The following is a 17,670-nucleotide window of genomic DNA, read 5'->3' as shown; positions in this document are numbered from 1 at the left end:
TCCATATATGAGGAAAGCCCTAATTTGGTTTACTTTTCCAAAACATCCCATTGTCTGTATACCATTTATTGACCAATATATTGCTTGAACACTGCTTTTTAATGGTATCTTAATCTACTGTGACTCTTTTGTAAGTTCCAGTATCTCTTTCCAGCCTATCCATTTTGCTCCCTTGATGGATCTCTCCATTCCATAGAATCAGTCACTATTATTGGCTTCATTACTATTATTATACCCTTTCTCTCCCCATGCAAGTCTTAAGGTTTGAGTTGGTGTGAGCCCTATAAAATGCACAATCCAAATGCCTGTGATTCTGTGAGTCTTTGTGACCTCCTTCAAGCATACATTTCTTGTTGGCTTCCGATCTTGCCACTCATAGGAACTGTGGGAATGTATAAACTGCTCAACTTTGTTCACCCAAGGCTTCAGTCACCCTGTTCAGTCCTTGGCATACCTCCCATCCAAGGACAGAGTGATGGTGGGTGAGAGAATCACGCTTGGGCTGCAAGGGACCAGGACTCTGTGTAATCAGCAGTATCAGAGGCAGAAATAAGCAAACAAGCCACCTGATGATGACAGAAACAATCACTCTGCTCAAAGGGATTTGCTTTGTGTGTGTGTTTTCTCTTTCATTCTTGTGGATGCAGACAGGATATTGAACAGCAGCTGGGCTCCTTGATCTTGGCAACAGACATCAACAGACAGAATGAATTTTTGACCAGATTGAAAGCTCACCTCCACAATAAAGACCTAAGACTGGAGGATGTACACGACAGGCACTTTATGCTTCAGGTAAACAACAACAACAACAAAAAGACATCATTATCCTTGCTGTAAAACACTAAGGATACAATCAATCATTTTAGCACATCTGAGAAGGAGTAACCCCCATGGTATAAGCTAGAGCAGTGACCTAGTTTACTAAAAACCTTGAGACACATGAAATTTTTAAGTGGTTTCCAAGCAAGTAAAATCTGGGTTTCAAGTCAGTAAGTTGATAATATCTCATTTTTCCTTGTTTGGTATCTGCTCCACTGCAAAGTAGTCCCCCTGGGTAGTTGCACGCAGTAAAGATTTACCACATTTTGTGGCTTGATGTAAAGTTGATCACTATCATACTTTTGCAATGTCGAAAACTATTCCTTTAGTACAAAAGTGTATTATGTTAACTATAGTACTAACAAAAGTTGAGAAATGAGTATCTTTCCTTCACCTCAAGCCTATTTAATTAAATCTTGCTTGACTTCTTTTTACAACCTAAACTCAATATATTCATCTGAAGCTCAAAGATATTTACCTAGTCTTACCATTATCAAGTACCAATAAATAAATGATTTTGTTTAATTGAATGAACTGAATCATATCAAGTGCAACACTTTCTGCTTCCTTCCATGGCAAGAAGCCATTTGTGAAGTGCAGGGAAGAAGTGGATCTTGGAAGCAGAAGTCTGACCTGGTATCCAAACCAGAGCCTTTAGCTTGATCTTCCATTTTCTCTCATCTTCCTTCTTTCCTTTTGGCACAAAAGACTGACTGAGTGGATCCTGGATGCATCTAGATAGACCAGCTTTAACCAGGGAAATGGTTAAACCAGGGAAATGGCACGTGGGAGACTAAACTATACAGTCTTTTCCCTTCCATACCTTCAGACTGCCTTCTGAAGTTATCCAACTGCTCTATCCTTTTCAGGAAATGCCCTCCTCCCATCTGTAAAGCTGAATCTCCCTCCTTTCTTCCCAAATTAGACTTCTAACCCCTGGGTTAGAAGTCTAATCTGATTTTAGAGACTCAAATCTTTGAGTAGCTGAAAGATTTGGCACCAACATCTGATTTTAGAGACTCAAATCTTTGAGTAGCTGAGAGATTTGGCCCGGACACTTGCATTCTAAAAGGAAAGCTTGCTAAAAGAAAATAAAAAAATAAAAAATAAAATAAACAAATAAAAGGAAAGCTTGCTAACACATATTAATCCCTAAAGGGCAGAAACTGGAGGGGGCTTCTGCCACTGACCTCCTCTAACAAGTACTGGTGCCCCCATTCACCTGAAATAAAGAACCAACCAAGTTTGCAGCTTAATATGACCCAGGCTCTCCCAGACCCCAACACTGCTAGCAGTTCTATGATCCCAAAGAACTAGGTCAAAACCAGCAGACCTTGCTGACGGAGGGCACACCACCAGAAGCACATCTAGGCGGTGGTTTCTCGGCAGTTGTTTGTTAAGAGGGAGAACCTGCTTCTTTGGAAATTCAAGGGACCCCTCCTAGGGTCAGCATCCCTGACAAAAGCTGGCATCCCAGATGCAGAACTATGTGAGGCAAGCCAAGAAGGCCCAGACTCATCTCTGCCAAGCAAACACTCCTGGGCTTGATACAGCTTAGCTCCCTGGCTGGCAAGGAGCTCCTTAGCTCTGAGCTTGCTGACACACACAGATACGGCCATGTAAATGTAATGCAAACACACACAGTTTAAGTGATGTATGGAGTCGGCCAGTGTGGTCACTGTGAGGTGAGGTCCCAGTGATCTAACCCGAGCCTGGTTGGGGGCACTGCGGCCTCCCTGCCCACAAGAGGTGGAGCAACAGAAGGAGCCAGGCCACGGCTTTCCTTGGCCTGTCCACTCCAGCTCTCCTCCAGGAAGCCCCATGTCCTTGGACGGTGACTCTTCTCTCCTTCCCACTGCTATAAAGTGGGAGTTCTGAATGAAGGTTTTGTGCGGTGGTGAATAAGTGCTGTTTCCTGAAGAGGCACGTCAGGGAGGCCTCTGTAAATATGGGCTTGGTACCGTGAGGTCGGAGGGCAGGTGTGACCGCCCTTGGGCTTGGGGTACATTTGCTGCTCAAGGATCATCCTTTGACCATCTCTCCCTGCCCTGTCATTTCTCAGATTGCCTTGAAGTGTGCTGACATTTGCAATCCTTGTAGAATCTGGGAGATGAGCAAGCAATGGAGTGAAAGGGTCTGCGAAGAATTCTACAGGCAAGGTTAGTAGGGATCCAATTGCTGAGTGTTCATCACCCCCTCTCCTTCTGGGCGTTTATCCTAATAAAACAGGAAATGGATCGTCTATCGTGACATTTGTTACTTCATCAACTCTAATTACCCCACTTTTCTCTTTAAACCTTTGGCATACCATCTGGCCCTTTTTTGGAAATAATTTAAAAATAAATAAGTTAACTTACTATGGAAACAGGTAGTAACGAGGTACAGTAACATGAGCAATAGAGGGATATAGATAATTTTCATGGTTTTTCTCTGTGGATATAAGAGGCGCAGGACAGTTTGACTTTTACTCTGACCTTCATGTTAATGAGCTGAGCATGGCTTAAAAGCTAAATGCCATTTGGGGTCAATGTTTTCCACTCTGACAGAAGGACTTGGACTTTTTTTGTATTTCTTTCCCTCGCTTTCTGAAAGTGAATAAAGAAATACAGCATATTTAGTCAGAGTTCATCCTCTCAATATATATTGTGAAAAGACAAATGGCCCCAAGCTAGGGTATAATTTTTAAGAGGTTAACCTCATTCAGAAGTAAGGCAATGAATTAGCAGCAGAATCTGGACACTGGGTGGGTTCTTGGCCTTTAAATACTGCTTGTTTCTTCAGGCCTGGTTTCAGTGCTCAGGATGTTTTTTCAGGCACAACAGTGCCCTGATGTTAGTGACAGGCTCAGGTCTGAGAGGCTGAGAACAAATAAAGCCTGAAGTGTCCCACATACCAGCTCTGTGAGGAGGTCAAGTAGCAACAATGAGCCTTTTGGAGACGCCTCCGTAGAAAGATGAGTCAATGACATTGAGATGGTCCCAAAGACAGAAGACAAAACAGAGCAGAGTGGGTTCACATGGGGCCGGAAGGCTCTGCTCCCCATCTCTTTCCCTTGGGTAAAAGCACCCATGTAGCGTCCATTCTGTACAATTTCACTTCAAGTGAGTGTGAGTGGTTAGTAATCAAAAGGTCACTTCTAGTTGCCCATGTTACAAGATCACCACGGACAGAAAAACAAAAGGAAATATGATGAACTTAGAGAAGGGAGGTTAGGTTAGATAAGATAAATACTTTACTGTAAAATATAGAAAATGTTGAAACAGCCCAGTGAGAGAAGGGCTAGGATCTTCATCCTTGGAAATCAAACAATGGAACAGAGAAAAGATGCCACCCTGTCCCTCTGGGTTTTGACTTGACCATGTGTTCTTGTTGACACTGATTGGAGTTGAACCCTTTCATTTACTTATCTTACACTCTGAGGATTATGAGCTGCTTGGGGCAGGGATCATGTCTCTTGGGCAAGGCATAGAGAGCTGGCGAATCGAAGTTGCTAGCTAAGTGGAGAAAATGGGATCAACCAATAAAGGTAATCTGTAAGATGCAAAAATGTGGCCTCATAATAATACACATGTGCAGCATTATAGCGGTTCCCTGGTGGCTCAGTAGTAAAGAACCAGCCTACCAGCGCAGGGGACGTAGGTTCCAACCCTGGGTCAGGAAGATTCCCTGGAGAAGGAAATGGCAACCCACGCCAGTATTCTTGCCTGGAAAATTCCAAGGACACAGGAGCCTGGCAGGCTACAGTCCATGGGGTTGCCAAGAGTTGGACACAACTTATTGACTAAACAACAAGTAGCATTATAAGACAGAACCACCTAGAACATTTGTGACGCTGATCACTAAGGGTGAGCTTTCATATACTTTGCTCCATATCATGTCTCCTGGCAGAGAAAGGAAAGTACAGGGTGTGTCGGGTCCTTTTTAATTAACAGCGTTTTTAATTAACTTCTAGCAGAAGTTCAGCTTATTTAAGAGAAGACTAGACTCTCTGGTTATCCAAACTGCTTGTCCTCCATACTGAATTATTTTTTTGAGAAATTCTATAAAGCACTATTTGTATCATTTTGATTCATCTTCTTCCAGCTTTCCATTTAGGATTTGGGCTTCCACAGACTGCTAACAATTCCTGCCAAAGTATCTTTGATGATTCGTGATGTTGATCAAAGGAAAAGCCCAAAAATCAAGGATGAGGACAGAGAGAGAAAGAAAGATGAGATTCCATGAATTAGGAAGACAGTGTTAGATCCTCAGAACAGATGTTAGAACTCAAACATCATTCATCCTCTTCCTCTTAATGACTCAAAAAAAGTAGAATTTCTGTCCTATGGTAACAACATATTGGTATCTTCTCAGTCAACCAAGATTCCCAGAAGTTTCCATTGAACATCTGCTTCCAGCCTTGTCTAATCCTCAGCAAAACTGTGATTTTCCTATGTGCAAAGCCCCATTGGGGGTGTCATGAAGGAGACAAAGAATTAAAGTTAATGTCTCACAAGCTCAGAATACTAATTAGTAAAGTTCCTGGAGGAGAGAAACTGCAATTTTCCTCACTGCATTTTCTACATTAACAAAGTATCTGAAATATATAGTGCTTTATAAATCCATTGAAATAGTTGAAAGAATAAATGATCCAACTGGAAGAAAATCCTCTCATGGTGGAGGTCACAGGAGAAGATCTAGTGCTAAGGATGGTAGAATCTGAGCTGGGTATTAAAGGATGTGTAGTGAACGCACTGTCCAATAGGATAGACACAAGGCACATGTGGCCATTAAATTTAAATTAATCTGATTAAATGTAAAATTTAGTTCCTCAGTTTTATTAGTCTTATTTCAAGGGACTACTACAGTGGGCAGCGGAGAGAATATAAGCATCATTGCAGGACGTCCCACTGATCTGGATAGAGAGCAGTGGAAATGGGAAGAGGCGTGGAGAAGGGACCATCCCCGTGCCTCATAGACCAGTTTGGTTCCAGAGGAGGTAAGAATAAGAGGATCTGTTGAGGCCCCTGTATACCAGGCTGAAGTAGAGACTATGACAATGGGAGTCGTCTTAGAAAGTGCAATTAGGGCAACATATGCAGTTGAAGCAGAAGAAATACTGAAGAAACTAGCTAAGAAACAGAAAATAAGGATGAGTTTTTAAGAAACCAGATGAAGATGTGAGACATGCATACGTATGTGTGTGTGCGTGTTCCGTCGCTTCGGTCGTGTCCAACTCTTTCCAACCCCATGGACTGTAGCCCACCAGGCTCCAGGATTCTCCAGGCAAGAGTACTGGAGTGGGTTGATATGCCCTCCTCCAGGGGATCTTCCTGACCCAGATATTGAACCCAAGTCTCCTGCATTGCAGGCAGATTCTTTACCACTGAGCTACTAGGGAAGCCCATATGTGTGTGTGTGTGTGTATATATGTATGTATATATAATGGAATACTTTAGTTATTGTTGTTGTTTAGTCCCTAAGTCATGTCTGACTCTTTAGGTAACACAATGGGCTGTAGCCTGCCAGGAATTTCCCAGGCAAGAATACTGGGGTGGGTTGCCATTTCCTTCTCCAGAGGATCTTCCTGACCCAGGGATCAAACCCACATCTCCTGCCTTGGCAGGCGGATTCTTTACCTCTGAACCACCAGGGAAGTCCACAGTGGAATACCACTCAGTCATAAAAAAGAATAAAATTTTTGCATTTGTGAAAACATGGATAAACCTGGAGGGTGCCATGCTTAGTGAAATAAGTCAAACAGGGAGAGAGAAATACTGTATGTTTTTACTTATATATAAAATCTAAAAAATAAAATGAATGAATGAATGAATATTAAAAAAAAAAAAAAAACAGAAACAGATTCACAGATATAGAGAACTAGAGGCTACCAGCTGGGAGAGGGAAGAGGAAGGGGCAAGACAGTAGTAGGGGATTAAGAGGTTAAAACTACTAAGTATAAAGTAAATAAGATACAATGATGTAATGTACAACATAGGAAATAGTCAATATTTTATAATAACTTTAAATGGGATATAATCTACAAAATTATTGAATCACTATGTTGTACACCTGTAACTAATTTAATATTGTAAATCAACTATTCTTCAATTTGAAAAAAGAAAGAAGCCAGACTAGAATGAAACCAGGGAAAAGAGATATTTCAACAGAGAAATAAACGAGATTTGCTGCCTCAATACAGAGGGTGGAAGGAAGAGAAACTTCCCTCCAATGTCATGCTTGACTGAAACATCCCTATTAATGGAGTTAGGAGGTAAGGAGTGAAATCAACTTGAGGAGAATTCATTTTGATATTAAATGGTGTCATACCTGTCCTCTCAAGGCCGTTGTCACCTGGCTTCCCTAAACCCCTCAGGTTAAGCCAAAGTGATTTCCTCACATCGGTTTTGAGAATCACCATGGCCCTAGAGACTTAGAGAAAATGACAGAAATGTGGCATCTCAAAAGATCGTAGCTCCGTGGTTAAGTGCAGACCTTCTGAAGCCAGACTTCCAGCATTAAAATTTGGGCTCCCCTCCTCATTGCCAGAAGGACTTAAGTCAACAAACTTCTCTAGGCTTCATCTCAGTTTCCATATCTTATAAAATGGGGGCTATATTGAGCTTGTTATGAGGATTAAATTAATTAAATAGGTAAAGTGCTTAGAACTGTGCCTGACACACAGTAAACATGGCATAAATATGTGTGTTTTTCTCCTCTAGTTTAGAGGAGTGCATTCACAGCTGTGAATTCAGCGAGTGGTTCTGAGAACCAGCTTCTCTACTGATTAACCAGATTGTTTTTCCCAATGAGAAAATTACCCACAATTTTTCACCTTCAGGAAGAATCAATAAAGTATTTTGATAAAGCTTTGCATGATGTATTTCTCCTTTGGTCTTCTAGCTGACAGAGGCATTATAAAGAAAGATCATCCTTACTTGTATATGTCTGACTGAGCCCCTTCACTGTTCATCTGAAACTATTACAACATTGCTAATCGGCTATATCCCAGTAAAAAATATAAAGTTTTTTTTTTAAAAAAAGATCATCCTGACCTTTATACTTTATTTAATTTTTAGTTATACTGAGTAAAATTCTAAGAAGTAAGAATGGAAGAATCAGACCCTTATTTTGATTAATTTTGTAGCTCTAGAGATACTCTCATATGAGATCTTCCTATTAATAGTTCCTCTTCCTTGTTTCCTGCCTACTTATTATTCCTGGTTGTTCAGGTGAAACCAGATAAGAGTCAGGCAGAGTGAAAGGAGGGAAAAACATAAAACCTGTTTTCTTAATCTGTAACTTCAAACCAGAACTTCCATCTCATATTAGGAAATTGGCCATTCATTTTCCTGTTTATATAAAGTTTTGTTCAAAAGTTTATTCTAATCCCAGAGCATACCTATTAACAACGAGCCTATTGTAAATGATCATTGATACGCTGATATTTTAAATTTTCACAGAAATGACCAGAGCAGGGCAGAGTCAGTCAGAGCATTCCTAGCAACAAGGCAAGACACAGTAATTCCCAGGTAACTCCTTCCAACTAGACCATTAAAAATGTCAAGTTCTACAATACCAATGTGTTTCTTCTTCTTTCTTAGGTGATCTTGAACAGAAATTTGAACTGGAAATCAGTCCTCTTTGCAATCAACAGAAAGATTCAATCCCTAGTATACAAATTGGTGAGTTGAACTCAACTGTAATTTTAAATGAATAATTTAGGCACCTCGGCCAAGAGTCACAAAGAAGATCTACACACAGCTTTTGAAAGATCCGAACTAATCAATGCCCCTTTGAATGACTGAATCCAAATAAACACTCTAGTCATGACCTATCTACTAAATAATTATCAATTGAGATGAAAAATACGGTAAAGTCTTTGTTATAGACCCTTAATAAACAACTTGTATTAACTTTGTTGTTTAGAATTGAATCAAAACCAAATGAAGGAAAGTAACAAGAAACAATTATTGGCTGCTGGAGGTCAGATTAGCTCACTCTCTCTTTAGGACTTGAAACGTGGAAAATCTATAGTTTCGGATTCTTCCATTTCGGTCACTGTCCTTCATCCTCAATGCATAATTTCAAAGGCTGGGTCCCCAGACTCAGGCCCATAAACATGTGACATGGGGTCCCATGCTTCTTCACTTCACAATGTATTTTCAGTCTTGTTCTCTTAGGGCCACACTCTCAACTGTCAATTTCAATAAAGTGTTAAACAGTAACTCTAATTCCTTTAAAATAACTATTTGTTTCTTTCACTTCTTTAAACACTCTATCAATTCCATCTACATTTAAAGCAAGTCTTTCTTTTCCTTGCACTTTCCTCCAGTTAAAACCAAACTCAGAACTTGAACTCTTTTACTTATAAACAATGGTCCTGACATGTACCAGTTTAAGTTTTTCTGAACTGCCTTAACACAGTTCAGACAGAACTGCCTTAAAACAACTTAAGGCAGTCACAGTGCAGCAAACTTTTGCAAGGCTCAAGGCTCAATGCCTGGAGATTGGGAGGGCACGGGGCATCCAAAAAGATCAATTGAAAATTGAGAAAACCAGGCAGTTAGAATGATATGCTTCCAATTACTGAGGGTCAAATTGAATCCATAGCCTCACAAAAGAGTCACAAAGTCAACCTAAGGAAATAAGAATAAAATTAATCTAGTTTTTAAAAATCTGAAAGGAATATGCAAATATTAAAATAGATATATGGGAACACTGAAATTATTGATAATTTTTTTCTCAATTGCCGTTAATATCATTATGTTTTGTTTACAATTAAACTGATTCCTTCACCTGAAAAAGGGAGAGGGATGTTGTTATAAAAAGCAGAACCCAGGAAGAATCCAGAGCAGAGAAAGCTACAGAATTGCTGGGGAGGGCGAAGGGCAGCAGTATTAACAGAAATGCAACCTCAGCCTCCTTGGATCCAATGCTGTATCTGGTTGGAAATTTTGCAGATGCGATTCAAAGGAAATAGACCCTGACCCAAATCCTAATCCCGGAGTCCAGTTTGTTAAACTCTGGTTAGAAAGGAATTTGCCAGGCACCTGTTAAAGACATTTTCAGTCCCCAGAGAAAAGCACTTACGTTGTTAAGCACACAACCTGGATTTGCAAGACAGACTTGATTTTGGAGATTCTATTCTCTTGTTGTCATGAGAACACACTTATTTTGTCAGATCATATGTCCTGATTTTCAGCTCAGGAAAATGTGGTTACCATAGATACCTGTTTTTAAAATGGGATGAGGATTGAGTGCCTAGGAAAATCCCATGGATGCTACACCAGCACACCAGTAATAAGGAGAAAGAGTGATTATAAAACAACCCTCAGCAGATAAATCTTTCTGTCTCCATTCCACATCTCCCAGCTCTGTAGGTTCAAGGCTGGGAGGTGTGGTATGCAGGGACATATCAGGCTAAACTGGAAAAACCCAGATAGATAAACAGAATCTAATGGGAACTGTGGGCTCCAGCCTCCCAAACAAATATTTTTCCAGTGGGTGTGAATAATGCAGGTAGTTCCTCTGTCCTGATTCCCTTGGGACTGAAAATGTCCTCTCTTTTTCCTTTCCCAATCCACAATGAGGATTTCCTGAGTGCCGTTTCAGGCTTCGATCTGATTCTCTTTTTAAGTAATTCATATTTACCCAAGTGAAACAAGGATTTAATGTCCACCCTTCACCCACCTTTCTCCCCACTCCCATCAAACTCTACCTTTCAAAAAGAAGGTGCTCAATCAAATGAATCTCCAATTGGTGAAACCTATAGAAAGATGGGCTTCCCTGGTGTTTCCGAGTGTAAAGAATCTGCCTGCAATGAGGGAGGCCTGGGTCAATCCCTGGGCCAAAAAGATCCCCTGGAGAAGGAAATGGCAGCCCACTCCAGTATTCTTGCCTCAGAAATCCCATGGACAGAGATGCCTGGAGGGCTGTAGTCCATGGGGTCACAAAGAGTCAGACCTGACTGAGTGACTAACACTTTCACTTTCATAGAAAGATAAGGAATTAGGAGTTCCCTGGCAGTCAAGTGGTTAGGACTCGGCAGTCTCACTGCCTGGGGCCCAGGTTCGATCCCTGGTTGGGGAATTAAGATCTTGCAAGCCATTAAAAAAAAAAAAAGCTAGAAAGATGAAGAAAAAGAGGCTTTCTTCAATCCTTGTTAACTCTGAGGCCATCATTTCTCCCCTCCCCTACCTGTAACCCTTCAGGAGAGCAATGTCCCCCCAAAGTCAGGCTCTGTATCACTTAGTAGAAGAGGGTGAATGTGAATGTGTTAGTCGCTCAGTCATGTCCAACTCTTTGCAATCCCATGGACTGTAGCCCACCAAACTCCGCTGTCCATGGGATTCTCCAGGCAAGAATACTGGAGTGGGTTGCCATTTCCTTCTCCAGGGGCTCTTCTCAACGCTGGGATCAAACCTGGGTTTCCCGCATTGCAGGCAGATTCTTTACCATCTGAGTCAGTTTGCACAAATACAGTGGGAACCTGTGGGACAGCCTCGAATCTAATCATGCAGAAGCTTTGCTTCATGAGAAAAATTACCTCATGGTGTCTATTCAGACTTCAAAATCACTATCCTATCTCCTATGAGAGGTCTTTATATATAATGAGTAGAAATACAGAGATGCAACTCCAGAGTAATTTCAGGAAAAAAAATAAGCTGACTTTTTTAATACTGGATTTTTAAGTATGGGATTTGTAACTTTTTAATACTTAGGGTAAACCTGGTAAATATTCACACCTTAAGCTTCAGAATAGTATAACAATATTGCAGACTATCTTTTTAGATATATAATATCTAATATCTCTTAAGATGGAAGATATTCAAAATTAGATATGGAGGTAGTCTAGAATAGCAAGCAAGAACATTCCAGAATGAAATCTTAATTGTCTGTCTCCCTACATGACCTTATCAAAATGTACACAGTAAGTTGCTGGCTTAACTTTTTGCTCCTTAGAGTCAGGTTATCTAACATCATCTTATAATATTTAAATCATATTTCACATCTAATAAGAGAATGCAGACACATATACTAACATTTAGAATCAATGCATCCTTTTCTCATCTCCAGAGCATCCTCAAAGGCTAAGTATTGGCTGTTTGTCCAATAAAAAGTAATCCAGTCAAGCCTTATAATTCACATGCCTATAAACACACAGGGAGAGTTGTCAAAAGATTTCATTATGCTGAAAAAACTTGCCTCTCCCCATACCACAGAAGTCCCCTCTTCCCAATACGAACATTTCAAGGGAAATACAATAAAACCTAAATATATCCAAGTTTGTGATGAATCCAATAATTCCAACCTAGACTGGAAATTATCTTTGCTTTAATAAATCATGCTTTATATGGAAAGCACATTAACAGTGAGACGTGATTAGAAAGTTTAACAAGGCTAAAATAATTAAGAGAACAGACATGCTAACAACGAAGTCTCATATCAACCCATCTTATCTCATCATTCAAGCAGAACTTTTATGCAGGTAAAAATCTGTTTTGAAGACGAATGAAGTTTTATTATCTACACCTGGTTGCTTAATATAATTGAAAGTAAGACAAAAATGTGAAATGATAATCCTGAAGAAATATCTTTGGGGTAAATGTAGGAATGAACTCTTCAGATGGTCTAAATCAACAATGTGTGGCTTCCTGGTGTCACTTTCCCTTTCCTCCCCTCCCTCAGCCACCTTCCTTAGTTCTAGCTCATTTTTTTTTTTTTTTTGAACTTTTTTCTTCATATGTCTTTGTCCTTCTTCTGGGCTTCCCTGGTAGTTCAGACAGTAAGGCGTCTGCCTACAATGAGGGAGACCCGGGTTCGATCCCTGGGTCGGGAAGATCCCCTGGAGAAGGAAATGGCAACCCATTCCAGTATTCTTGCCTGGAAAATCCCATGGACTGAGGATCCTGGTAGGCTACAGTCCATGGGGTCGCAGAGTCCTACACGATCCTTCTTCAAATGAAAGTGAAAGTGGTCAGTCATGTGGACTCTTTGCGATAGTCCATGGAGTTCTCTAGGCCAGAATACTGGAGTGGGTAGCCTTTCCCTTCCCCAGGGGATCTTCCCAACCCAAGGATTGAACCCAGGTCTCCCACATTAAAGGCAGATTCTTTACCAGCTGAGCCACAAGGGAAGCCCAAGAATACTGGAGTGGGTAGCCTATCCCTTCTCCAGTGAACCTTCTTCAAATAGTAATAGCCAATATTTACTGAGTGTTTGCTATATGCCAGGAACTTTCTAAGCATTTCACATGTGTTATTTCATTGTCCTAACAACTCTACGGGTTTGGTACCCTTCTTAACTCCTCTTTACAAATGCAAAAACGGAGGCATAGAGAGGTTAAATGCCAAGCCTAAGGTGACTTACCTCATGCTCCTAGGCTGAGGGCAGGGACCACATCTTGGAGGCCTCCATACCCCTGGGGCCGAGCGCATCATGGGCCCAATCGTGTGTGTGAGGGAAGAAGAAGTGGTCCTACTGCCCTGCTGGTGATGACGTTGGCCTTGCCTGTTTCAGGTTTCATGACCTACATCGTGGAGCCCCTCTTCCGGGAATGGGCCCGCTTCACGGGACACAGCGCCCTGTCTGAGAGCATGCTAAGCCATCTCGCGCACAACAAAGCCCAGTGGAAGAGCCTGTTGCCCAAACAGCACAGAAGCAGTGGCGACGGCAGCCCGGACCACAAAGGCCCAGGGACCGAGGCCGAGGAGCAGACTGTGGCCGAAGGCGACGCCCCCTAGTGCCCGGGGCCGGCGCCCTGCTCCGCACACTGATTGACAGCCTCCTCGCGCAGAGGCCTCTGGGAGGGCGGATGCTCTGGGGGCTCTCGCTGATCAACCCGGCCCCGCTCTGGACATCACCCAGGAGTGCCTCGGAGTCCACCCTCCTGCCACTCACCTGCCTCCCTCCTTTTCCCAAGTGTACAGAAGCCATCCGTCACCTCAGCATCAGCTGCCGAAATGAGCAACTCCATTCCACGATGAAGGAGCCGATTCCAGGGACCGGCTTGGCCCTGGAGGAGGCGACTCGGGAGTAAGAAAGAGGTGCTCTTGCCGCGGCCCCTCGGGCCCTGGGTCGCACTGTGACGGGCGGCGCTTCCTGAGTCCGGAGCATTTTAGCCTTGGCCATCGGACTGCTGAGCTGCATGACAAAAACACCAGCATATTTGGAACTCCAAGGACATTGGTCTTAAGTGCAAGAGCACTGGCGAGAGAGAGCGTGAGAGAAAGTACCTTCTATTTTAATAATAATTATTATTATAAAATAATAATAAATCTTTTTAACTTTTCTATTTTGTGCACTAGACAATGGATCTAAAACTCTGGACAAAGATTATTCAACGTACCCAAACGTGAACAGGGGGTTCATTGTTTTGTTTCTGGACTCCATGCCACTTTGGGTCAGAGATTTGGCATCTTCTCAATTTAAGAAACCACGTGTCCTATCCGATGCGAGGGGAAGGTGCTGTACAGTCATTCCTTTGCACCATTAGTCAATCTGTCTTTTATCAGTAACTCAGTTTCAGTGACATGTTGTTTCACACCTGTACATCTTCTGTAAATATCAAGCGCTACTGATTCCCACGCCAAAATACATGAGTATTATGGGATTGCTACCTGTATAAACAACGGCACTGTGAACAGAATACTGTTAGTTTTAATACAAGAGAATGCATTTGTAAATATGGTATAGAGTTTATTAATATACTATTGTTTGCAGATAAAGGCCTTAACTTTAAACATCTTTTCATCTTCTGAAAGCTGCCCAACTTCAGTCCTCACAGATGTCCTTCTGAACTGCCTGCCCATGTCCACCTTGATGCTTGCCAGCTAAGGTCACAAACCAAAACTGAATCAAGTCTTTGAGGAAATATTTTGGAAACTTCACATGCATTCCGCTTGAGACCATAGTGTCTAATCTATGGCAGCAAGCATGGTTTCCTCAGATGAACAAGACTCAACAAGCCTGAAGTCACTTTCAATACAGCGATGTTGCACTCTGTTTTAACAAGCCAGCTGATTAGCTTGTGTTTCTACGACTCCTGTCATGGACATGGTGGTGTGTCAGCCTCACGGGACACTTAGCAGGTCTCACCAACCTTCCATAACCCTGTCAGCTAACCGTCAGGGACTTCCCTGCTCCCCTCTAACACCATCATCTGTTCTGGCTATAGTACCAAAGCACCTTTGGTTTATGGTTGGTGTGAATTTCTTTGGTGTTAATAGTAACTGGACTTTTCTTTTTCTTTCATTTCATATGAACTACCCAACTGTTTAGCAGACATTAACATCATTTAAGGAAAGAAAATATTTCTTATGTCTGGTAGAGTTTACCTTCCTAGCAGGTTCCTGTGGTTAATTATGACTCTAGCTAGCAGAGTCACCTTGGAATTCTGTTGCCATTTTTTCTGCAGACACTTGGCTGGAAAGTCAGTTTGTTACAGCATTCTTCTCTAGTCAGCTAAACTCGGCACATTGAACCTTTTCTTTAGAAGTTCCAGCATAACTAATGTTATATGAAAATTGGCAATGCCCCATTTCTTTTTATCTTTAACAGTGTGATAGTGGGGAGAATGATAATATGATTGTTTCTGCTACTGTCAAGCTGTTTAACAAGCTGATAGAACCTCAGCTAACTCTCATTTCCTAAATTCAACTCTTTTTTTTTTCCTCCTAACATACAAATGAGATGTGAGAAACTTGACTGGGTTGTATTAAGTTCCTGCAGAAAGACCGAGGCTTGCAGAGTTAAGGTTTAGGGTGAATTGGAAAGTTGGTTGTAGTTTCATTAAAGTAGGAGAGATGGTCAGAAGGTACTATAGCAAGTGTGAAAACCTCATGAAATGGGTGGATAATAAGTTGAAATTACTGATATGGGTAAGAAGGGGAGTTGTGAAAACTTAACAAACTTTGGGTTTGTTTTGGGGGCTTTTTTTTTTTCTTATAATAACTATGAACTGACATGATTCTTTATGGCTTTAATACTCTGAAGCTCTTAGCTTGGTGAGTCCTCAAAAGAGAACACATTGAATGTATTTCTGCTTCCAAACTCACTTATTTTGGTTTGGTGATGCAGAGAACTTTTGAGTAGTCTATTTCTAATTTTCATGAGATCAAATCAAAGAAAGCAATTACTGAGGAAGATACTGGAAAGATAAGGAAGAAGACACGTTTTAGCTAATGGAGCCTCTCCTTTGAGTTTAGGAAACCTTGTTTAAACAATATTTATATCATAATTTAAATAAATAAGACTGGAGGCATTTTTTGTAGTTCCAAATTTATAGGACACAAGTATTTTAGGTCTTAAAGAAGAACTCACAGAGAAAACTACCAAATATCTAACCGTTAAGCCTATGAAGCAGCTACTAGTACAATAAAAATCTGAAGCAAAATGAGATGTGATGCATAAACTAGTTACATTTGTCTCCTTCCTTCAACCATATGAGTTCCTAGATCCATTTTTTTTTGTAAAAAAAAAAACCAAAAAACAAAGAATGTGAAAACGTTTGTTTTCTTTTTTCCTGTCTACTGGTGGCTGTCTTGCAATATATCAATAGAAGGAGTCTGATTACTAGTTAAGACACAGCTGTTGGATCATCCGGGAACTTTATCTTCACTTTTTTTTCCCCTTAGACTCTGGATCGTCACTTGCTGACTTTCCAAGTTTAATTCCTTCAGTGCTTGAGAAGAAAGGAATCAAAGGGTTCAGGTAAAGTTAAAATCAAAAGAGAGAATAGATATCACTGCCAGGCCTGATGGACAAAGCCTGCTTTTCCTCTTGACAGCACCCACAAACAGTCAGAACCTTTTTCCTGAAACACTGGCCTCCCCATCACTCCCTGATAGGCCGAGTGAACATCCTGCTGTCTTTCTGCCTGCCTAAGGCTTCCCGCAGTGGGACGGGGATCGTGTCCTGCAACACCATCACCAGATAGTGCTTCCTACAAACCACAGACTTGTTTTGTAAACTTTTCTCATGTTGAATCAGATCTGCTCACTGATTTGAACATTGGTTATGAGCTTGTATCTCACTATATTTCTTATGCTTTGTTCTTTTACGCAAACCCTTAAGATTGTGTTGTTTTGTGTACACACGTGAAGTTTGGAAAAAAAACAAACACCTTGTGAGTTTTTGCTCAAAATGTGGCCTAAATATTCATTGGCATGTCTAGATAAACAATTAAAAATAAAGATAATTTCTTTAAAATATCACAATATGAAAAATACTCTGATTTTCACCAGGTAGCATGTTATCAGCCAACCAGTCAGATTCAAGCTCAAGGTCAAGAACACTGCTGCAGCCATGACTTGTGTGACTCATTCCACTGGATGCTACAGAAACAGCCATGTCCATAACACTATCACTTGCCAGTTAGGGGGAAAGGGCCATCATTCAATTCTGCCTTTCCCCTGAGTCCTGTTAGTTTCCTGATCCACATTTGTCAAAGTCATATATGAATGAGAATAATGTACAATGCTTTAGGTTGTGGAACCACAGCAGACTTACTTGTGAAAAATATAGTCCCACATTTCAGGATTGGAAGCCACCAAGAACAACAGAAAAGTTCAGGCAAGACAACTGAGTGTCTAAATCTATCTGGAAATAGAGGAGGAATGAAAAAAAAAAACACAAAAACTACCCCTGTTTCCAAGAAACAGTGTTGTATCTTTATTTTTCCCTCTCATATCTATTTTGTTAAGATTTGTATTCAGAACCTCACTGATTCTGTACTGCTTCCCCATGTCTGAATGTAAAGTCACTTTTTTCATTTGTCAACACTCAGAGTCATCCAATCAAAATCAAAAGTGAGACCGCAGTGGTTTTCCAAGTAAAAGTCAGACATAACTTTCAAATGTACCCAGGAAC

The 17,670-nt window shown here is 41.1% G+C and overlaps 1 protein-coding gene across 3 annotated transcripts in view; it reads left to right on the top strand.

Moving 5' to 3' along the window:
• Window positions 1–17,012, top strand: part of PDE7B (phosphodiesterase 7B) — a 339,677-nt gene extending 322,665 nt beyond the window's left edge. For 2 of the 3 annotated variants that reach the window (XM_065931302.1, XM_065931303.1), the window contains 4 exons: window positions 648–792; window positions 2,882–2,978; window positions 8,403–8,483; window positions 13,321–17,011. In XM_065931302.1, coding sequence (XP_065787374.1) covers window positions 648–792; window positions 2,882–2,978; window positions 8,403–8,483; window positions 13,321–13,544 — 547 coding nt within the window. In that variant the 3' untranslated portion in view covers window positions 13,545–17,011. Of the gene's footprint in view, window positions 1–647; window positions 793–2,881; window positions 2,979–8,402; window positions 8,484–13,320 lie in introns of all 3 variants that reach the window. The other variant, XM_065931301.1, reaches the window with a different exon arrangement.
• The last annotated feature ends 658 nt before the right edge of the window (window positions 17,013–17,670 follow it).

The sequence above is a fragment of the Muntiacus reevesi genome, chromosome 3, assembly GCF_963930625.1.
Source record: "Muntiacus reevesi chromosome 3, mMunRee1.1, whole genome shotgun sequence".
In the NCBI taxonomy this organism is placed as follows: Eukaryota; Metazoa; Chordata; class Mammalia; order Artiodactyla; family Cervidae; genus Muntiacus; species Muntiacus reevesi.
This window is presented reverse-complemented; position numbering and strand designations above follow the sequence as displayed.